The sequence below is a fragment of the Gobio gobio genome (assembly GCF_949357685.1).
Source record: "Gobio gobio genome assembly, chromosome: 9".
NCBI classification, from domain to species: domain Eukaryota; kingdom Metazoa; phylum Chordata; class Actinopteri; order Cypriniformes; family Gobionidae; genus Gobio; species Gobio gobio.
The window spans coordinates 33,880,131-33,904,051 of record NC_137115.1 but is presented as its reverse complement, the minus strand read 5'-3'; the positions used below and the strand labels follow the sequence as shown (position 1 = coordinate 33,904,051).

The 23,921-nt window shown below is 35.2% G+C and overlaps 2 protein-coding genes across 3 annotated transcripts; one reads left to right on the top strand and one right to left on the bottom strand.

Annotated features, from left to right (window-relative positions):
- Positions 1-1,689: 1,689 nt before the first annotated feature.
- On the top strand, positions 1,690-11,068 carry caps2 (calcyphosine 2; the record flags this gene model as incomplete). The annotated part of the gene is made up of 14 exons (XM_079826145.1): positions 1,690-1,749; positions 2,025-2,123; positions 2,285-2,473; positions 3,758-3,825; positions 3,920-4,009; positions 6,987-7,061; positions 7,140-7,235; positions 7,333-7,411; positions 7,485-7,600; positions 7,670-7,746; positions 8,606-8,739; positions 9,096-9,215; positions 9,319-9,415; positions 9,735-11,068. The coding sequence occupies 14 exons, from the start codon at positions 1,690-1,692 to the stop codon at positions 9,896-9,898; spliced, it is 1,464 nt and encodes a 487-aa protein (XP_079682271.1). The 3' UTR covers positions 9,899-11,068.
- cers3b (ceramide synthase 3b) lies at positions 10,185-21,412 on the bottom strand. 2 transcript variants are annotated; one of them, XM_079825448.1, is made up of 11 exons: positions 21,150-21,412; positions 20,158-20,325; positions 19,725-19,894; positions 15,634-15,752; positions 15,456-15,513; positions 13,757-13,807; positions 13,491-13,583; positions 11,968-12,096; positions 11,456-11,562; positions 11,222-11,375; positions 10,185-10,922 (listed from the first exon to the last, which is right to left on the bottom strand). In XM_079825448.1, exons 2-11 carry the CDS (start codon positions 20,162-20,164, stop codon positions 10,812-10,814), a joined length of 999 nt encoding a protein of 332 aa, XP_079681574.1. In that variant the 5' UTR covers positions 20,165-20,325; positions 21,150-21,412; the 3' UTR covers positions 10,185-10,811. The 2 variants fall into 2 exon arrangements, with proteins under 2 accessions (XP_079681574.1, XP_079681573.1); XM_079825447.1 differs by having other exon boundaries at positions 19,725-19,842; positions 21,150-21,408.
- Between the last annotated feature and the right edge of the window lie 2,509 nt (positions 21,413-23,921).

Genomic DNA, 23,921 nt, shown 5'->3' with positions numbered 1-23,921 from the left:
TCAGATCTCTCCAGAGATTATCAATCAGGTTCACGTCTGGGCTCTGGCTGGGCCACTCAAGGACAATTCACAGATTTGTCCTGTAACCACTCCTTTGTTATCTTGCTGTGTGCTTAGGGTCATTGTCCTGTTGGAAGATGAACCTTCGCTCCAGTCTGAGGTCCAGAGCACTCTGGAGGAGGTTTACATCAAAGATGTCTCTGTACATTGCTGCATTCATCTTTCCCTCGATCCTGACTAGTCTCCCAGTTCCTGCCGCTGAAAAACATCCCCACAGCATGATGCTGCCACCACCATGCTTCACTGTATAGGGATGGTATCGGCCAGGTGATGAGCGGTGCCTGGTTTCCTCCAGACATGACGCTTGCCATTCAGGCCAAATAATTCAAACTTTGTTTCATCAGACCAGAGAATTTTGTTTCTCATGGTCTGAGAGTCCATCAGCTGCCTTTTGGCAATGTGCTTCTGTCCGGCCACTCTACCATACAGGCCTGATTGGTGGAGTGCTGCAGAGATGGTTGTTCTTCTACAAGGTTGTCCTCTCTCCACAGAGAAACGGTGGAGCTCTGTCAGAGTGACCATCGGGTTCTTGATCACCTCACTGACTAAGACCCTTCTCCCCCGTTCGCTCAGTTTGACCCGGGCGACAAACTCTAGGAAGAGTCCTGGTGGTTCCAGACTGATGATGGAGGTCACTCATTGGGACCTTCAATGCTGCAGAAACTCAGAGCACCTGCGCTCAATTATTAGTGGCATGACAAAGGCTGAGAATACTTACATATGATTGTTTTAATTTTTAATACATTTGCAAAGATTTTCAAAAAAATTCTTTCACGTTGTCATTATGGGGTATTTTTAGTATAATCTTGAAGAAAATAATACATTTAATCCATTTTGGGATAAGGCTGTAACATAACAAAATGTGGAAAAAGTGAACATCTGGGAATACTTTCTGGATGCACTGTAGGCCTATATATTTTAAGATTATTTATTTTAGATTTTGCCAGACATTTAAAATAGTATTTACTATGATATTCAAAAGATTCAAAGCCAGTAATGTTTAAAACAATAACGATTGGAATATATATATTTTTGTTTGTCTTCCAAGTTTGATGCCTTTTTGTAGGCTATATTTTATATGATTTTTTTTTAATCATATTTAGATTTAAAGCAATGTATGTATGGAAATGGGATACACAAAACCTACTCATTCTATACATTTGTTTAACTAATTACATTACAAAATTTGGTTTTATCAATTCTGTTATTATCCATGCACTAATTGTGTTTACCGGCGTTTATACAGTGTCAGTGGTGAACATAGTCTTAATACATGCATTAACAGGGTATTTGTATAGGTATATTTTAGTGCTAGGCATTTCAGACTTCATTACCCACAATCCTTTAACGATGCAGTCACGCTGCCATCGCATGTGTTCTGTGTTGGGTTTGTAATCTCCACAGCAACGTGAGCGCGGAAGTGAAAACTGTCTTAAAACCTGTACATTTTGTACAACTATAGTATTTACATATACATAAACATAGTGTACAGTACCACGAATAATGAAAGCAAACGTGAAACCTTCACCCTTACATAAAAACGTGCAACAGGTGAGTGCGCAATGCCTGTAATGTATGGCTTTTAAATCGAAAAGGTGTGAAGCGTTGTTAATTATTCTTTCTGTTTGCATGCATGTTTATATTGAAGCCCAAGATAGCTGGAGCAGACCGCGGGCCGAGGCCAGCAGAGTAAGTTAAGAGAACTAAGATAAGCTTGCAAACACATGGTTTGTCAAGAGTTGTTAATTAATATGTAATTAATTTATCATAATTTAATTATATTTATTATTAAGTTATTTATTGATTGTAATTCGCTCCCAGAGTTCCAGTGCTAAAGTTAGAGACCCTGCAAGACACGGAGGAGGAGGTGGGAAAACAAAACATGATGCTGTGTAGTTTAATTACTTGATTATGCAAATAGTGGAGAAGCAGGTCTTATACTATTGCTCATGTCATTTTTACAGCATCTTGCCATAATTCCAAAGGATGCTGCTATGAAGATTGGCACAGCAGATCTGTCAGCCATGAGTTGGGGCTCTTCAGCCTCCACACAGTCAAAGCAGGTGCTCATTCAAAATTACCTTAAAGGAACAGTTCACCTAAAATTAAAATGATATGCTTTTTATATGTACTAATAGTCCCCCAACCCCCCAACATGTCTTTTTCCCACAAAAAGAAATACAGGCAGCATTTGAATTAAGCATCTTGTGCTTTTCCCTCCCAGTCTTTTTCAGCCAAGATGAAAGACTCCATTAAAAATCACGTGCCTGCTGTGGATCATGGAGAATCACTACAGCTAAACCACAGAGTCCAGGAACAGATATGTCCACTGTACAGTCACAAACCAGACCTGGATTCATCCACCTTCACCTCTAAAAACACAGCACAACCCATCTACAACCAGTCCAACACTGTACGACCCAACAGCAAGATGATGGACGCGGTGAGATAGGATATACGACTGCTATCCAATCAAATGCCTCCTTACTCTTTGCCAGAGATTTTCTTATACTGTAAACTCAGGTTCTTTAGCATTGAAATAAGCACACTAGTAAAGTTGGATCATCTATCCATCAATGCCATCCATCTATCCTCTGCAGGGCGTGGGAAGTTAGTGCCAAAAATATACAGCACTCTGACATCATTGAAAGTCTTTCTGAAATGTATAGTCAGTTAATGTTGAAAAACGGTCAAAAAGTTTAGAAACATTAAAATGTTTTATGTTTTTTGAAAGAAGTCTCTTATGCTCATCAAGCCTGCATTTAGTTAATCAAAAATACAGAAAAAGCAGTAATGTTGTGAAATATTATTACAATTTAAAATAATGGTTTTCTATTTTAATATACTTTAAAATAAAATGTATTTCTGTGATGCAAAGCTGAATTTTCAGTATCATTATAGAATCATCAAAATAGAAATCTTTTGTAACAATATACACTACCGTTCAAATGTTTGGAGTCAGTCATTTTTGGGGTCAGTCAATTCTTTTTTTGAAAGAAGTGAATACTTTTATTCAGCAAATATGCGTTAAATTAATAAAAAGCGATAGTTAAGATTTATATTGTTAGAAAATATTTCTATTTTGAATAAATGCTGTTTTTTTTAACTGTTTATTCATCAATGAATCCTGAAAAAAAGTATCACAGGTATAAAATATATAACTTATAAAACAGCACAACTGTTTTCAACAACTCCTAAAAAGTGAGTATGAAATCTGCATATTAGAATGATTTCTAAAGGATCATGAGACTGAAGACTGGATTAACGGCTGATGAAAATTCAGCTTTGCATACAGAAATCAATTATATTTTAAAGTATATTAAAATAGAAAGCCATTATTTTAAAATGTAATAATATTTCACAGTATTGTTGTTTTTTTCTGTATTTTTGATCAAATAAATGTAGGTTTGATGAGCATAAGAGACTTCTTTCAAAACAAAACAAAAATAGTAATGTTTCCAAACTTTTGATCAGTATTGTTATTATTATTATTATTTGATTCACTCATTTATTATGTTTTCACACAAAAGCGGTTTACTCTGGCAATTATGACATTGACTTTCATTCAGGCCAAACATTTTCTGGCACATGAGTTTATTGTCTCCCCCTGGAGGAGGGTGTTTGTTAAGCTCCAGAACATACATGCTACGTGTGCATGTAATATGATTGGATGATATATTTGTGTGTTTGTGAGTAGGAGGGGCTTACCGAGGAGAGGAAACTGCAAGCAGTAATTGAGCAGGTTATGGTGGACCAGCTGTCGAGGTCAGTATCTCTCTCGCTCTCCCTCTCTCTGTTCCATTTTTTGTCAGTCTATGGTTAGTAATAACGTCGTGAGGGTTCTCTGATGCTCACGCAGGGCTGTCATTAGCGATCCGGAACAGAATGCTGTGTCTGTCAGTCCCACGAGTGTCCCACCACGCTATAGGAGAACTCTTCACCACACTAAGTAAAACCCACACACATACATGACTCAGATACTAAACACACTCTTTCTCCCCTTCTGTCTCATACTCATGGGTTTGGAGAAGGTCACAGCAGTTATGTCCCCACTTATATTTTTATTTTTATATTATTATTCATAAGTAGAGGTTTATGCTAAGGAAAGCACCACTATTATTATCTATTATTGCTCAGCCGCATGTCAGTGTGCAAAGAAACAAAAACAAAACAACAACAACACTCAGAACACCCTCACAACCACATAGCAATGCTTTTGCAACAACCCACCAGCACACAGTAATCGTGATGGTTTTGCAAGAATAGCAAGAATAACTCACATTATCCTCGGAAAATATAAAAATCTATTTTCAGTATACATACATAAAACAAAGATTTTAGTTAGAAATATTGTTAACTCTTAAAACAAATGGCTTGGGATGTTCCTCATTTGTAAGTCACTTTAGAAAAGTTGTTCTCAACCTATTCGACTAAAAGGCCCCCTGTTGTCGAATACAATATTTGAAGGGGAAAAAATAATAATAAAAATTTAAAATTAGATTTTAATGCTTTAGATAAAAGCATCTGCTAAATCAAGCTTTCCCTAACTGAAGTTTGTGAACCCCAGGGGGTTCAAGAGTTGATGAAAAGCTGATAATGAAAAAGTTATTGATATTACATTTAAGTTTCTAGTAGCAATAATCTAGATAGATAATTTCAATGCATTACAATACAACAGTCTAGCAAAATTATAGATTGTGATATAAGGATGTCAAACAAGTCATTTTTGTTTTATTGTGAAGGGGTTCACCACCTGAAATTGTTTAAAAACCACTGCTTTAAATATTTACATTTATTCTTTTAGTACAGGGATTCACAAACTTTATTTGTCAGTCGAACCTCTTTGACAAAATCTCAGGGGGTACTTCCAAGTAAATATTTTATGTAGTGCTCAGCAATCGATTAATTGCTATTAATCGCATCCAAAATTAATATATGTGTGTGTACTGTGTATAATTATTATGTATAAATAAATACACACACATGCATGTATATATTTAAGAAATAATTGCATGTATATACTGCATATACTGTATATTTATATAATTTATCTTATAAATATTTTATATATAAATATAACATATTTTTCTTAAATATATACATGCATGTGTGTGTATTTTTATATACATAATAACTATACACAGTACACACACATACATTATGTAAACACAAACCTTTATTTTGGATGCGATTAATCTTTTGACAGCACTAATTTTAAGTTACTATTTCAATAATTTAACAACACTTTTGCATGTTCACAGTTTTCTGATTTCAGTTAATGACATGTCACCTGACATGCAGGTAAACAATTAAAATAGTTCTTTTTTTTCATTAAAATTGTTTTGATTAAATTTTTTTTTAAATGTAAATGTAATTTAATATCCAACTAGGTAGTATGTAGTAAGAATTTACAGAAAGAAATCGAAGATAGGAGGGGTTTTGTTAAACCTGTTTAGTTAAAGGTGCACTGTGTACATTTTAGCGGCACCTAGCGGTGAGTTTGTGAATTGCAATCGCTCACCCCTCCCTTTCGAAGCACATAGAGAAGTTACGGTGGCTGACACAGGACAAAGATGTCGTCGTCTGAGACAGCAGAGATTAGCTAGCGCTCTGGTCCGTTTAGGGCTACTGTAGAAACATGATGGCGCAAAATGGTGACTTCACTGTAAGGGGACCTGCGGTGTAGATATAAATGGCTAATTAATAAAAACATAATGGTTCATTATGTAAGGTCTTTATACACCACTGAAAACATAACTGTAATGTTACACTTATTCGTACCGATCCGTTTCGGTACGGGGCTTTCTGGACGGTGCACGCGAACGGTTTCCGAATGCAATCTTTAACAGTTAACAGTAGACTTCAATCCGACTTCCCACACGAACATATTAAGTATTCAGTCCATTTTATCACGAAATTCAAACGATAAATGCCGTTTTGACGCTCTTTAATGTTGCGTGACTGATCACAGTTCAATCGGCCACGCAACGCGCAGGTGAACGCGATCATCTGTGAAGGCGATCGATCATCTCTTTCTAAAGAATAAACATGAATGAACATCTGAAGGTATGTTGAGGATACATTATAATTTACTGTCACGTATCATATGTGGTGAAATCGCTCAATCAGTCTTTCAACGGCGGAAAAACTTCAATATAACTGCTTGTAAACTGAACAATGTCATGTAGCATCACATTTACCTCAGGCAGTCATTCAGTGTCCACAGAATTGTATTCACTAGAGAAATCAGCTCTTTCACTAAATATATGCACTATATTAGCCGTTATATTCATTATATTCTACTTAACCTGTTAACGATGTCCTGATTATTTCATGTATGTTTAAATAAACCTGTCATGAAAATGACAGACACAGTGTATAAATGATTATATTTCAACAACGAATTGGAGAAAAAACTATTTTATATTAGATTTAGAAGTTATTGCAAAAACTGCCTTATGTGAAGTTTACATGTTTGGGTACTATGTTATTTGAGTGTTGATTATTATACCTAAAAATAAATAGTAACTGAATTTAGGCTAATAGTTTGGGCTCTGTTGTTTACCTTTAATATTATAATGTGTAAGGAAGGGCTCCCTATATAGTTTACAGCAATATCTTCAATAAACTTTGTTATAATTTAATTCATTTAAGGACAGACACTTTTTTTTCAGTAAACCACTGTTTAATAAAAATAAATAAAAAGCAATTTTGTAAAACTGCTGTACCGAACCGCAACTTCAAAACCGAGGTACAGACCGAACTGTCAGTTTTGTGTACTGGTACACCCCTATTATGTATATTATATTGCATTTCTGTCAATAGATCCTCATAAATATTACACACTGCACCTTTAAATTAAGTTAAAATGTGTCACCCCTGCATAATAATAATAAAATTTTTAGGTTTTTGTTTTGTGCCTACAGGGTAAAAACTCGGATGTCTTTGACGGAGAACACCTTATCCAACAAGCTCTGTTTTCAAGCCAGGATTTTATCAAGGTATCTATAGTATTGTAATGGAGATTAAGCAATTTTTTTGTGTTTGGTTTTGTAATGCGCATGTGTTTGATTATATAGGTGTGGACGTGAGGCTTGCCGAAAACTGATTGGCTTCTTTTTCACATGTGACCAAACACTGACCGTGTACGAGTACCGAAATTTTGGGAAAAACAGGTCAGGCTATGATGCTTTGCATTTGTACAAATACAACACATAGTTTCCCTCCACATTTAGGTGTTTAAAAAACAAATGTTAATCAAAACTCTTTCAGATGGAACGCATTGCCCTTTATCACTCGTGATGTGTATTTGAACAGAGGGAGGCCGTACTGCCTGCAGGACATCTCACAGGTTCGACACTCATCATCTTTCACACACTCACCGAATAATATTAATTCATTAACACTCTGCCTGCATCCCCCAGGGTGCCGAGCTTCATTTCTGTACAGACGGCCCACACCTCCCCCAAAGTCTGAGACAGCAGCCGTGCCTGACCCTCAGAGTTACTGATGTGGATGACACAGCCAAGGGAGCCCTGCTGTATGTACCACTCACACACATATGTACACAAGTGCGCAAGTTAGAGTACTAAGTGTTTCTTTTGCACAGAACTCAGTCTGGGGAAGGTCTACATTGTCCCTCTGAAGAGGAAATCAATGATCGAAACACTTTAAAGGCAATTCAAGGTTAATACTAAACACAAGCATTTGCTTTTGCACACAAATTTTTTTTTCCCAAATGCATAAACATTCTTCCAAAATGTCCATCCATGTCATTTTTTATGTTAAACTTAGGCTCATTTTAATCAAATTATTTACGTGATATGCCAATTAATTTCATTCACTACCGTCTGTCGAGAAGATTTTTTAAATGTCTTTGAAAGAAGTTATGCTCACCAATGGTGCATTAATTCAATAAAAAAATACAGTAATATTGTAATATAAACAGTAATATTGTGAAATATTACTACAATTGTATAATATATTTTATAAATGTAATTTATTCCTGTGATCATTAATCCATTCTTCAGTGTCACATGATCCTTCAGAAATAGTTTTTGTGGAAATTGTGATTTTTATTTCAGGATTCTTTAAAGAATAGAAAGTTCAAAAAACAGCATTTATTAGAAATCTTTTGTAACGTTATAAATGTCTTAATTGTCACTTTAGATCAATTTAATGCATCCTTGCTGAGTAAAACAAAGTATCAATTTCTTTAAAAAAAATCTTACTGACCCCAAACGTTATATCAAATAAATAACGTAATAACATATATCAAATAAATAAACATTAAATAGATAACAAATAGCTTTAAAAATCAATATATCTATTGCATATCATAGAAACTGGCCAACAATCCACTTTGAAATCACAATTTTAAGATGCCCTGCCAAGTTAAAAACCTTTAAAAAGCTGTATCGAGTTACCTGAAATTACACACGTCACCTTAAAGTGACCATGTACTTTTGATGGCACATTGATAATTAACCAATCACAGTAATCTTGACATGGAATCCAGCGCTCTGATTGGTGTATGTTTTTACAGGTGAAGTGCGTGATCGGCTGAGGGGATGTGCGATACAAACCCTAATCAATCTAGGAAGAGATCTGCAGAACTTAAATATAAAGATTGATAGTGTTCAGCAAAAAGTGATGGAGCAACTGTGCCTTACTCAGCAGGTAAAGAGAAAAAAAAATCATTTTCTGAAGGGTATCTATCTATCTATCATCTATCTATCTATCTATCTATCTTTCTATCTATCTATCTATCTATCTATCTGTCTGTCTGTCTGTCTGTCTGTCTGTCTGTCTGTCTGTCTGTCTGTCTGTCTGTCTGTCTGTCTGTCTGTCTGTCTGTCTGTCTGTCTGTCTGTCTGTCTGTCTATCTATCTATCTATCTATCTATCTATCTATCTATCTATCTATCTATCTATCTATCTAAAATGAGCAGACTGTAGGAAAGCACCAGGCATGTTGATGTAGAACATAATGTGAGAGTGCTGAGCGGTTACATTAGCGTGTGGTGTGTGTGACAGGACTTCGAGGCGGTGTGGAGGATTGTGAGTCGGCGTGCAGAGAGGCGGGTGCACCCCGCTGATGTGATGCGTGCCGTTACTGGGGAGATGAGCGAGAACAGAAAAGCCGTTTTCCTGAAGGTGACAGACCATCCGGACTGTTTTCGTCCTCCAGAGGGCGCTGTTGAGCTCTGTGAGTTATTGGCCATTTGCTAATGTTTCTATCTTTCCCCTTTTTTGTTAGGTTTATGTAAAGCTTGACCCAAATAAAACCGGCTCCATCTTCCTGAGCGATATTGAAAAATTCTATAGAGGCAAACAAGAGTCTGACGCAGCACACGGTGAGCCACTGATAATTTCGTCTCTTGCTCACAGGCAGCAGCTATTGTAGTCGTGTTTATTCAGTGTCGGTCAATATTCCATGACAAACATTGAGCGTTGGTAAGGTGTGGTACGTCAGTATTCATTTCCGGAAAAGCTATATACATACACTTTACAGATACACTTATAAAGGCAATGAGTGAAATATTAAAAATTGAAAATTTTTTATATAAAAATAAAAAAAATTTTAAATAAAAAAATTATCAAATATTGCTGCATGGGCCACATGGATGACTGATGTTTATGGAGATAGTACTGCATCAATTTTACTTTTGACAGAAGCCGGTCCGAACCCTGACATTCTGGCCTTCGTACGGGAAGCAGGAAAGGTCACCAAGACTGTGTCCTATGCCGAGTTTGAGGACTTTTACGAGGGTCTAAGTATTGAAATCCCTGATGACGAAGAATACATCAACAATCTGAGATCTACCTGGAGTATCTGAGACTATCTGCCTAGTTTATAGACTGACACTTTCTGTGTATGAGTAAAATGTTGAGCTTTTATGTACTGTACACATTAATGTTTTTTTTAGGTTTTGCTTTGTTGCAGCTTAATGTAAAGTCACCTTATATTACTCCTCATATTAATAACCATTCATATTCCACAATTTGACTTCTGAATTGACAAAATGCGCAAGCTTCGACAACATGGTACGCTGTGTTGTATATTGCACAGTGTACACTACTGCTTAAAATGATGGAGTCAGTACTTTATTTTAATTTTTTTTTAAAGAAATTAATACTTTTATTCAGCTAGGATGCATTACATTGATCAAAAGTCACAGTAAAGACATTTATTTCAAATATTTCAAATGCTGATCTTTCTAACAAAAATTTTTTTCACGGTTTGCAAAAATATGAAGCAAAATTTGTTTTATGAGCAACAAATCAGCATATTAGAATGATTTCTGATGGATCATGTGACACTGAAGACTGGAGTAATGATGCTGAAAATTCAGCTTTGCATCACAGGAATAAAATACATTTGCAAATATATTAAAACAAAAAAACAGTTATTTATAATTGCAGTAATATTTTTTCACAATATTACCGTTTCTATTGTATTTTTGATCAAACAAATGCAGTCTTGGTGAGCAGAAGAGACTTCATGTGGAAAGTTTTAACTACTGCTTGGATTGGCACATGCTAACAAGTTTTAATTGATAAATTAATGTTTAAAATGTTTTGTATTAATTTTATTGATCTACTATAATATCTGTACATATACAAACCTTAATATGAAAGGCTATGTAAAAAAGAAAATTCACAGATGAATCACGTGTCCAATATGGACATATATGCATGCATGGCATTAAAAGGCTATTTGTGTCTATATGTAGAAGTTCTCCCTCTGTGTCAATGGCCATTAGACAATCCATTCCCAGATCCATTAGAGTATGTGTGTTTGTAGTCTTCCTCAGAGCCCTCCTCATCCTCCTCTTCATCACTGCGCTCATCACCCTTTAGCTAAAGAGAAAGATAATTATATTAGTGTGAATGTGTACGTTTTTCTACCCTCTACCAAAAATGATCTAAATGAGAATATCAAAACAAAATGCCCATAAAGAAAAAAGCTGTGATCATTATTTCTAGTAAATTGAATAAAAGTTTATAAAAACGGGTGTGTTTTATTATTTTTCTATTGGTGCTGTTTAGTAAAAAAAGAAAACAAAACTCATTCACCGTAGTAAAATCAATTAAATGTACATCCTCCTTTGGCATATTGCTTTAACAATGATCTTATTTGAAGAACAGTGAATACTCACATTGCCGAAGAGAAACTTTTTGACCATGCGGAGGATCAGGGAGGCCCAGAACACGTGTAAAAACAGCAGCACCACAAGCATGACGTTAAAGAAATAATAGCCGAAAAAGGGTTCAAACTGGTCCAGCGGATACACCCACGTACAGTGGATCAGCCTGCACACGTGACACAGACACACAGTTGATCAAATGTAACCCTAAAATCTCTCACACATTTACCTCGGTCACACACTTACCAGAAAGGGAAGATGATGAGTCTGGTTACCATGAAGACCAGAGCGAACACCACAAATATACTGTTGCAGGTCGTCTCCCATCCAGCGTAGTTAAACATCTTAGCAGACTTGGAGAAACAGATAAACAAACACCTTTAACACAAAACACCCTATACATACACTACTACATTTCAAAAGTTTGGGGTGGGTAATGTTTTTGAAATGTAAAAAGTAAACTTATATTAGAATACATTTTAAAATACAATTTATTCCTGGGATCACAAAGCTGAATTTTCAGAACAGCATCATTACTCCATTCTTCAGAGTCACATGATCCTTCAGAAATCATTCTAATATGCTGATTTGGTGTTGAAAATAGTTGCGCTGCTTATTTCTTTTTTTGTGGAAAACATGACACAGTTTTTAAGGATTCTTTGATGGATAGAAATGTCAAAAAATTCTTGCTGCCTTTATTGTTTGGGTGATCTCTAAGATATGTTGGACTCTTCTTTCACCATTTCTCTCTCTCTCACCTCGAGTAGGACATCAGATGTGTCATGCACCAGCATGACCAGTGTGCCAATGCGGATGTAGTTTGCACACCAGGAGAAGGACAGCAGAGTTAAAGTGGCCCAATGATGGACCAACTGCTCCTTAAAGTCCTACAAATCGACACACAGAGATAAATAGAGCTCCATAAACCTTGACAGACATCTCTTAACCCTTGTGCGTCAACTCAAGTCAAGCGTCAAGTTACATATAGGTCCATAGAGGACAAAAATGTCCATGTCAAAAAAAACGGTCATAAAAAATGTAATCTTGGAAGCACAGACTTAAATTTGGTCTCATTTTTAAAGAAGACCCTTCAGATTATTGCAGATTATTGTTGAGGTAAAAAAAAGTTTTGAAAGTGAAACCCAAAAAAGGTATAGAGGTTTTAGTTTATGAATATTATTTTATATAAAATATATATTTTATGAAACATGTTAAACTCTAAAACTGCTAGAAAATCAAAGCCATAAATCTACCATAAAACAAATTGTGTTCCAAATTCGAGGTTGATATCTCAAAAAATGAGCTTTTAGTATGATTTTGTTTGGGCGCAGTACCAAATTTTCCCCATTAGATGCCAACAAAGCTCCACTGATACACACTACACACAGAGGTTGGATCTGGGATTTGCATTAGAGTTTTTCTTTCTCAAATATTACAAGCACACACACGCACAATTTTTGTATTACACACATACAAACCACACTCTGACATCCACCACACCAACACACCCACACAGTTATAGCTGCATAATTTATCTAATTGGCTCTATAATATGCAGAAGCAGAAAATAGGAATAAAGTGAGTAAAATTTACTTTATAGACCAAACCTGATAAAATGACCATCTGGTAAAAAATTGTAGAAATTAATGTTGAAGCCTTGCCAACAGAATGAAAGCATATTAACAAAGACTATATACTTTTAAATGGCCCTGGGATTGAAAATGGTTTTACTGGGTTTCAATTGGGACATTTTTGTCCAAAAGTTCCTGAGAGGAACCATTTTGTGTACCTAGTGCAAATGTTTGTAAAGGAAATGAGGGCGAAATAATAAAATTCCAATAAAAATACACCCCTGTGCCAAAATGTATGCAGTTGGCTTTAACACAGGAAAAAAAGGAAAATGACAAAAATGTCCATAAGGTCGCACAAGGGTTAAGATATAGCTTTTTTATATTCATCATATCATATTATCAGTTATTTACAAATTCCATAACATTTCTCCAAAAGCATATTATTTTAATAAATGCAAGACATTGCATTCCATTTATTACCTTAATGCATTGAACTGCATGATTTATTGCATTATGACCTGTGTAAAGTAACTTGCTGTCTGTGTTAAGACATGAATAGCTGTGCTACCTGCAGGCTAGTTGATTTGTTTATGACCTTGATGTGACCTTACTGATTACACCTTATACATAATCTTTTAAGTGATACAGACAGTGAAATACTCATAACCGATGAGGTGAAATGTAAAATACTGATAGCGGTGCATTCTTACCTTCCGTTTAACATCTGCAGCCACACTGAACAGTAAAGAACCATAAAAACTCATCTCAATGATATAATACCAGTATTGAGAGTCCAGCAGTGACTGTACACACACATAGAGAAACACACAAAACAAACATATTTAAAAACCAACCGCCATACAAACATATGCCAGCACAAACACAACCCACCCGGAACAGCATGCAAATATCCAGACTGGTTTTCACTTTCCCATGTGAAGGTAGTGTTTTTTAAACTTCCATAAGTTACACTTACTTGTTTGGGAAATCCAGCCCACACTTCTCGTAGATCATAAAACCATGGTTTCTGTTGCACAAACAATATAATTAACAGTAATATGTTCTCATATCCAAATAATACCGTTAAATAAAATAAACACGAAGAGTGTATAAGTGGTGAGGATTTTTCAGTGATTCTTTCTCCAAGTGACATAGCCATTACGTGGCAACAAGTTAGTGATTATATATATATATATATATATATATATATATATATATATATATATATATATATATATATATATATATATATATAGAGAGAGAGAGAGAGAGATAGTAGGCAAAAAACAGTATGTGACAAAAGAAGTATGTCCGAATTAACAGTACTCATAAAAGAACAGGTAAAAAGTACCTGTATAACCTACTTCTTCTGACGAGATTCTGGCCCTGTCCCAAATGGCACACTTCATGTGCACTTTCGGTCTTGTGGACTTACAATAGCCGCTGCATGCGTGTTTCCGTTAAGTCCACAAGACCGCAGGGTAGTAGGCTACATAGTGTATAAGTGCATAGTACGTCATTTGGGACACAACTTGAATTTCATTCATACTTCGCACATTACTATAATGTAGTAACAACTCAGATGTAGAGTAACAAGCGATGAATCACTGAATCATTCACTCACCCAATTAGTTTGAAACACTGATTAATTTACGTTGCTCAGAGATAGTCAAGTGTTGATTTGCTTTGGAACCCTCTAGAAAAAAATCCATTTGTTGGAGCAAAAATACTCAAAGTAGCTGGCAATATTGTGTCTAAAATGTAAGTTACACAATATTAAAGGGTTAGTTCACCCAAAAATGGTTATTATAGTTAAACCATGGTAACCACAAATTAACCATGGTTTTGCAACTCTAACCATAGTTTAACCATGGTATTTGTGGTAAAATTGTGGTTATATAAATGGTAATCAATTAGCCAAAAAATCATGGTTAACTACATTTTTACTACAATAAATCCATGGTTAATTTTCATAAGGGTGAGCCTTTGGATTTCAACAAAAATATCTTAATTTGTGTTCCGAAGATGAACGGAGGTCTTACGGGTGTGGAACGGCATGAGGGTGAGTAATAAATTACATTATTTTCATTTTTGGGTGAACTAACTCTTTAACTTCTTGTTTATTGAACTGTTGCATAAAAGCAGTATCATAGGCTGATCACACTAATGCCGTTGGTCTGCAGTGATAACCTGCACCTTGGAGACAATATATTATTTAATGATAGCTTCTTCAAAACAAAAAAATGATTTCTGTGTTCTTAAAAGCGCCAACACAACTCACAAGAGACTACCCACAATTCTCTAAGATAATATAAACTCTAGATATAGCTAACGTTATATGGAATTTCATGCCCAAGTTGAATATAAGAATACATAATTGTGATGCTTTTCTTAACAAGTCAATTTTAATGTGTTTGGTTGTGTGCAGAGCCTGTCCATGCCTGTTAGTGTGCCCATTTGTGAACCTTTCTATCAGACTGGAGCTGTTCACAGGTGGGAAAATGTTACTAATTACCCCTCAGGCATTTCTCACAAACACACATGCTGATTCAAGGTCTCTCCTGAGAATCTCTGCATGCGCTGTAACACACACACACTTACAAGTAGCTGTTTGGAGGTCATTCAGATGTTCAGATACAGTCTGAGATCTATATATACAGCAAAAAAACACTTACATCATATAAAGCCAACACACCTCCGAAAGTCGAACACAGGTAAAAGGCAAACCGCCAACTACAGAAAAGGAAATACTTGTTAATAACAAACATACACGTTTGAAAAAAAGAAAAGGTAAAATATGGTCAAACACGAATGAGTCGTTCATGAAAGTTTGTTTAGTGTGTGTAAATATACCTGGCTTCTTTGAATTTCTTTAGTACTCCGGGTCTGTCTTGGTTCCTCCGTATGCGGAACCAGCGCTCCACCTGCCTTTCCGACCAGCCCAACTTTTTACACACACCTTTTATATCCTCCTAAGTACATGACATACAGAAACATTCCAAGACACATAAACTTCATATGTCAGTATGTGACGGCCTTGCATTTGTAATGTCTATAAAATACATATTGTAATACATTATATATTTTCATAAATAACTCATCTACAATTATAATACATTATGATATATACCTACACATGCATGGGCACACCTTGAGAAAAAGTGAAAGTGACAAGTGAAGGCCCGGAATTTGTCCTCTGCATTTAACCCATCCAAGTTAGTGCACACACATTAAGAGCAGTGAGAAGTGAACAAACACACACACTGTAAACCGTGGACACACACACCCAGAGCAGTGGGCAGCCATTTTTGCTGTGCCGCCCGGGGAGCGATTGGGGGTTACAGTAGGTGCCTTGCTCAAGGGCACTTTAGTTATTTCCTGCCGGTATTGAGAATCAAATCCGCAACCTTCGGGTTTCCAGTCTGACTCTCTAACCATTAGGCCACGACTGCCAAAAGAATCGAATGCATTTTAAAACATTTAGTTTTAATCATGTTTTAAAACATTATACTGTTTATGTTCAAGGCTTTATTATAATGCATTGCCAATACTGTGTTACAATATTTAATGACAACATTTCACTTATTATAAGTTTTATTATTATACTTTATATAAGTATTTTATTAAAAGGTAAATCTTATTTTGATTACGAAGGCACATTCATTAAAAAATGATGTGCACAGATAAATAATTTATAATAAATACTGCAATATTCCATAAAAAAAATAAGAATGAACAGTTTTGATTTCATGGTGACTTTAATTGTGATTGCAATAAGAGAATCGTTTATTCAGAAACAATGTTTTATAATTATTATTAATATTATTATTGAAAATGAGATTTTTTTCACAATACAGTAACAGCATTTTGTTCAGGGTTTTATTTCAAGACTACAACTGCAGAATTATCACTAAACTGCAGACGTAATTGTTAACATCATCACTGTTGGATATAAAACTTTTGTAAAAATTTATTTTGTTACCGTTGTGCCGCAATCAAATAGGGATTATGTCAAAAATCTCAACAAAATTAATACAAAATCCCACAAAATTCAAGATATGATTGCAAAAAACTTGTATGAGATTTTGATTTGTATATTATAGCATATGATATAATTAAGCAATATCACAAGAGCAAGAGAGCTGTTTGCACAAATATGAGCACGATTGTAAACATGATATTAATTTTATACAAAAGTTGAATAAACAATTTTTTTTTACGTTAATCTCAATATTATTTATACAGTTGTAACTGTATCAAATCACGCCGCTTCTATGCACATCTGCAGATGAATTTTGTTTTGATTGGTAACAGCTCTATATAGTGTCTTATCATTCCAATTGAATGTATTGATTAAATATAAGACATTTCTCAATCAGTAGATGCGGATCTTTTAGATGAATTTGAGGAGGGTTCCATTCTACTTTCTGTATACTTAAACATCATAAATAACTTTTCTTGCTTTAAAGGCTTTGAGAATCTTTCCTTTTACTACTGATAATATTGAAGGCAAAAGTGATTGTAACTTTTGTTATCTAAACGCATAGGTTAAATCATACGTTTTCCTATCAGTTCTAAGAAAGACTTTTACCCTTAAAGAAAAGGAGGTTAAAGAATAACAACTTTAATAGCGTCAGAGAAATAATTGAATTATGCATGTCATCCTTCAACTGCTTTTTGTTCCGATTATTGATACAATCTTAAAATTAATAATTCTGATTGCTTAACATTATTTAAATTAATACAGTACATAATGTAAAAAAAATTAAGTAACATTTTATTTTACACTTTATTGTCCTTATGTTACATGTAGTAAATTATGCATAATTACATGCAACTAACCCTCAAACAAACCCTAATCCTACACTAACCCTATAATTAATATTACTCAATACTTAAATATATAATTACACTGTAACAATGACACCTTAAAATAAAGTGTAACCAAAGATAATCTACATAAGATTTTTACACAAAACTTAATTTCTTATATTTTTGTTTCTGATTTTGGGGTGAAATGTGACTGGACCAGTTCCAGATTAAATGCATTTAAAAAATCATAATATACAGTTGCAAGAAAAGGTAAGTGAACTGCTTGCAGAATCTGTGAAAATGTGAATAATTTTAAAGAGAGATCATACAAAATGCATGTTATGTTTTATTTTGTACTGTCCTGAATAAGATATTTTACATAAAAAATGTTTACATATAGTCAAGAAAACAAAACAAAAAAATAGCTGAATTTATTAAAATGACCCTGTTCAAAAGTTTATGAAACATTGATTCTCAATACTGTGTTGTTACCTGGATGATCCACGTCTTGAGTCTCTTGTTTGTCCTGAGCAGTTAAACTTCAGCAGTTCTTCAGAAAAATCCTCCAGGTCCTGCAAATTCTTCAGTTTTTCCAGCATCTTTTGCACATTTGAACCCTTTCCAGCAGTGACTGTATGATTTTGAGATCCACCTTTTCACACTGAGGACGATTGAGGGACTCAAGCACAACTATTAAAAGGATTGAAAAGGTGGAAACATTCACTGAGCCGGGGGTGAAAACTTATTGAATTTGAAAATCAAGGTAAATTGTACTTAATTTGTCTTCCGGGAAACATGTAAGTATCTTTTGTTGATTCCGACGGGCAGTACTAAATTAAAATAAATTATATTTAAGGGTCAGTGACAAATTAAAAAAATTTAAGATAAAAAAATTATAATTTTAAGCAAAAGAGTTTTAAAAATGCATTTTTATGTCCAATTAATGTATGGTGTTGATTCATATTGGTTTTACAGCTTTTAAGACAGCATTAATTCATTATTAAACAAGATTTTACCACCTAGAAAATGTCAGGTGGTGCGACCATATATTCATTTAAAATAATATACATATACAATACACATATGAATCAATGTAAAATGCATATCACATGGTAAATTCCCTTTCCCTTTTCTATGTATTGCCCTTTTAGTCCAATTCATATAAACGGACACTTCAGAACATAATTTTCTGTATACATAATTTTCTGTCAAATTATTTGTAAACATTATATAATGGTTTACATTTATATTTCTTACTTCATTTTGCAATTGCAGTGGGAATTGATACTTTTCAATGTAAATCTGCTGGTCGCACCACCTGACATTTTAGGTCTTTGAAACACCACAACTCAAAAAATCTATTGAATTTCAAAAAAATTCAAAGAGTATCTTATAAAGGAAATATTGTAGATCAATTTGATTTGTGACATGTATTATTTTTTTTTATTTTTTTTTAGGAAAATAATGACTTCGGACACAAATACATGTCATGTCATTGACCCTTAAACAAAAAAATAAAATAAAAAGAGATATTCATCCTGTTCAAAAGTTTTCACCCCCTGACTCTAAATGCATCATGTTTCCTTCTGAAGCATCAGTGACTGTTTGACCCTTTTTAAATAGCTGTGTTTGAGTCGCTCAATTGTACTCAGTGTGAAAAGATGGATCTCAAAATCATACAGTCACTGCTGGAAAGGTTCAAATGTGCAAAAGATGCTGGAAAACCCAAGAATTTGCAGGAACTGGAAGATTTTTCTAAAGAATATTTGTCAGTTTAACTGCTCAGGACAAACAAGAGACTCAAGAACAAAAAAAATAGCCGTGGATCATCCAGGTATGTCAACACACTGTATTAAGAATCAATGGTTCATAAACTTTTGAACAGGGTCATTTTAATAAATTCAGCTACTTTTTTGTCTTGTGGACTAAATGTAAACATCTTTTATGTAAAATATCTTATTCAGGACAGTACTAAATCAAAAACAACACACATTTTGTATGATCTCTCTTATTTTATTAAAATTATTCACATTTTGACAGATTCTGCAAGCAGTTCACTTACATTTTCTTGTAACTGTATACAGGCTTCAAGTAATCAGATCACTGTTCAAGTCTTGTGTTTGGGATATTACCTGTGTTGGATGTTTAGAGTGTGTTTTGTAGTATTTTTCCAGCTCTGGGTTGTGTGACGCCCTCTTGCGAATGTTGTCTCTAACCCCAAGAGCCTCAGCGAGTGGCACCGCGATCAGCCTATTGAATGAGGGGAAGGCAGTGAAGGCACAAAGAGTGATGCCTTCTCCTGCTGTTAACCAGAAACCGTTCACTGCACTTTAACAAATATAAGAACATATGATGCATATTATTGTGTTTTGAATGCTGGTGTTCCTAAATATATTAAGCAGTAAAGCTCCCTTGGCCAACTGGCTTTACCAGCTCAGTTTTGCTGATGAACAACATGGATATACGAGTCCACCAGAGCCAAACCAGCATGCATATTAATATGCTGATGTAAGCTGGTCTTTTCAATAACATATAGCTTGTGTGTGGGTGTGTATATGTGTGTACCTTTCATATAATGCCCTTAAACCTAGCAGCAGTACTGCTACAGGTAGACTGATGTACAAGTGGGACACACGGGCGAAGACACACCCCTCACTGTCCTGTAGGTCCGCCCACGTCACCGGCCTCGGCAACCACAGCCGATCCCACCAAAACCACTCACTGAGCATCGCCCTGTGAAAAACACAATAACATCATGTACATTTATTCATTTAGCAGAAAGAAAGAAAGAGAAATCTGGAGGTTGTAAAGCAATAGTCATTGTATATATTCATTCAGTTGCTTTGGAATGATATGCATATGAGAAAAGAGCCATTTTTCCACACTATTGTAGTATTATGCAGTAGCTCCTGTAATAGGATACCTCCCTCCCTGACAAAAGACAAAAATGAACACCGGCTGAATTTACTGGAACATTCTGAGTATTTAAACAGGTTTTCTAGATTCTAGGTTTTTCACAATGACAGTGTCAGAAATATTAGTGTGAGACTATGGTAATGAAAGACATGCAAATACTCAAATCTACAATAACATGCAGTAAGAATGTGAAAAAGAGTTTGAAGCTTTTGAACAGTTATGAGTCTATTAAGTCTTCTGGGAGTCTCCAACTGCAGTTCGAATCTGGACAGAAAGTAATTCAGACTCACGTTTAAGTCCAAGTGACCCAGTCTGGAAAGTCGACAACTCAACGGAACAATAGTGGTTTTAGTAATAGTATACATACAGTAACTTGAGCTACACTGTTTTTGCTCCAACAAAATCCTGCTTGAATCAGAGTCTGAGTGTGTTTGTCTTCTGTGTTAAACAAGATTCATTATCTTTTTGCATCACACAGAAGACAAAAGCACAAGACTCGGATTTTGTTGGAGTGAAAGAGGGCTCAAGTTACTGCGTGTATGCTTATAGTAAAATATCTTACAGTAGTATAGTACCTGTTTACGGTTACCATGACAGACAGATGCACATAACATGCCAAACAGAAACACATGCATCCTTACCTTCTTTTCCCTCAGATTTGTCCTTTCTTGATTTTACAGACACTCCTCTCTCCTCCTCTTCTGTTTATTTCTGTTGTAATTCTGTTCTCACACACACCTTTAAGCTGATGAGTTGTGCCCAGTCCAGATGAATCTGTTAGGTACTAACAGAACAAGGAAACTCTCTCTCTTACACTCACACACACACACACACACACACACACACTTTCACCGCATACCTCAACCCCCCCACAAAGAGCTCATTGAACTGCCTGAGAGTGTGTGTCTTGAAAGAGGGCCAGAGATATGTGGGAGGGGCCACAATCACCTCAGGTAGAGTCAAAGAAAGGTTGTTAGAGAGAGAGAGAGCCAATGAACCTTGAAATATTGCTTGCCCTAAACAGGTTAATAACTCACAGGGTGAATAAGATAAATGTTCTGTTTGTATACTTACTTGCAGTTAGTGTTTTAGTTCTAATTTACATGGCAGAACTGCTTTTATTCAAAGTGACTTACAGTGCAGTGCGTTCAAGCTATACATGGTTTGTTTTGGTTTTAATAAGTGTGTGCATTCCCTGAGAGTCGAACCCGTGTCCTTGGCGCTGCTAAGGTCATGCTAGTGGAATTACGGGAAAACACCGCTATCGGTTCTTGGTAACTTGTAATTGATTTGATAAGAATGCATCTACCGGTACTTACACTAGTTGAAATTCTACAGGCATGTGTACAGGATTCATGCTAGATCATAATTTTTTAAACTATTCAAAATTATACTAATGGAATTTACTGGGTTCCAACACAAAACATAGATCTTAGAACACTGTAGTTTGGGCTTTTATGATTAGCAATGTGACGAAATGCACATTAAAAGGAATTTAATGAAAATTGTGAAGGATTTTTAAACTCCTATAGCGCCGCCTGGATTCTTTTAACTGCACATACTATTAGCAACAAGACATTTATAATGCAATACTAATAATATTATGCTGAAAGACTGTGAAAATTTGCATAACTCCAGATTGTCTGGCGATTTTTCTGACAATTACTCACCGAGAAGACACTTTTCGCAGCCGACGTCCCACTGCGATAATATGATAAATGGAGTCAGATAAAGAATATTATAATCAAATCCATTTTGTCCAGCTGAAACACAAACGCGCAAGCGACCTTCGAATCGCTATCGTTACCGTTCATTGGAGTGAATTCAGCGACCTTACAATGCTAATCAAAAGATCTTAAAGTGTGTCTTTGCAATTTATATCACAATTTGGAACCAATCCAAATGTATTGAAATAAACTGAGTTTCACATTCTGTTGACTATAAGTAACGTTTCATCTGCAACTAACTGTCTTGTTAGTAGAGGAGTATTAGTAGACTAGTAAAGTTAGGATTAGAATAAGTTGACATGTACTTACAATGTTTCTTATTAGGGCTGCACAATATATCGAAATATCGCAAATGTACATATCGCAAAATGCATATTGCAAGGGTGTGCAAAATCGGAATGATTTTAATAGGCTACTTCAACATTGTGAAAAGTGAATAGACTGGGCACACGACTGTTACTTATGTGACTTGCTTGATGTTAAAAAGAGTTATTAAACGCAATAACTTGGAAACTCCTTGCAGTCTCGTGCTGTCTGACACACACACCGAAACGCGCGCACAAGCCGTTCTTTTTTTTCGTGTCTTGTTACACACTTGAACTGTCAAATACACACACAGTTGTGTCAAAATGGCTGTCTTGATGAGTATTCATGTAAACACAGTCGGTTACGCTTTAAGTGAAAGATATCAGTTGGGGAAAGAAATTGATTTTACACACTTAAAGCAATATCGTATCGCATATCGAATATCGCATTATTTAACAAGGATATCGCATATCACATTTTTCTTAAATATCACACAGCCCTATTACTTATAATCAGTAGAATGTCTGTTGGAGAACAATCACAATAAAGTGTTAGCACTAGCAGATATTTAGCAGTCTACTAATACTCTAATAAGAGTTTGTTGACATGTACTTGCAAAGTTGCTTATAGTCAACAGAATGTTCAAAAGGGACTATCGAAATATTGTTACCATAAACTGAATCAATTTTTTTTTGAAGTCCTACTGGATATTGTGCAATCTTTATCAGAATGTCTTACTACTGCAGAGATAAAGGACATCACAGTTTTCTTTAAATTCCTTTTATGTATTCTTCAAATGCCTATCATTCTATTGGTAATCATAATAGTTCTATTAGTAGCCTAGTTATATATCTAGTTTTTGTGTAATCGAGTTCCAAAGTATGGTCCAATAGGAATCCTGTACACATTCCTTTAGGATTTTGACTACTATTAATGCTTTTTAATGTGTTTTTTGTTTTGTTTTGTTTTGTTTTAATGTGAATAAAACTGAACTTTCAAAATGAGAATATTTCGGTTTATGTCATTTCACTCTTAGGAACATTTCTGTTGGATCCTTTAGGATTGGTTCCTAGGATTCTATTTCCTTAAGATTTTTTACCAGGGGAAAAGTCCTGTATGTGGTAATACAGTACAGAAGAAATCTTTTCTCACTGTAATATTGTAAAGGTGTATGAATCACTGGCTCCACCTGTGTTTACTAGTCTGTGCGTGACTGGATCCTGATCCTGGTCACTGGTGTCCCAGCCCTCACTGTTTCTTGGTGGAGGTTTGCTGTCTCCATCTAGTGGTGGTCAACAATACAGCATTTAGAGGGTCAGTATGCAACACAGGGTCAAGGTTTTGTTGGCAAGCATGATCAAGTTAGCTCTTGCTGGTAGA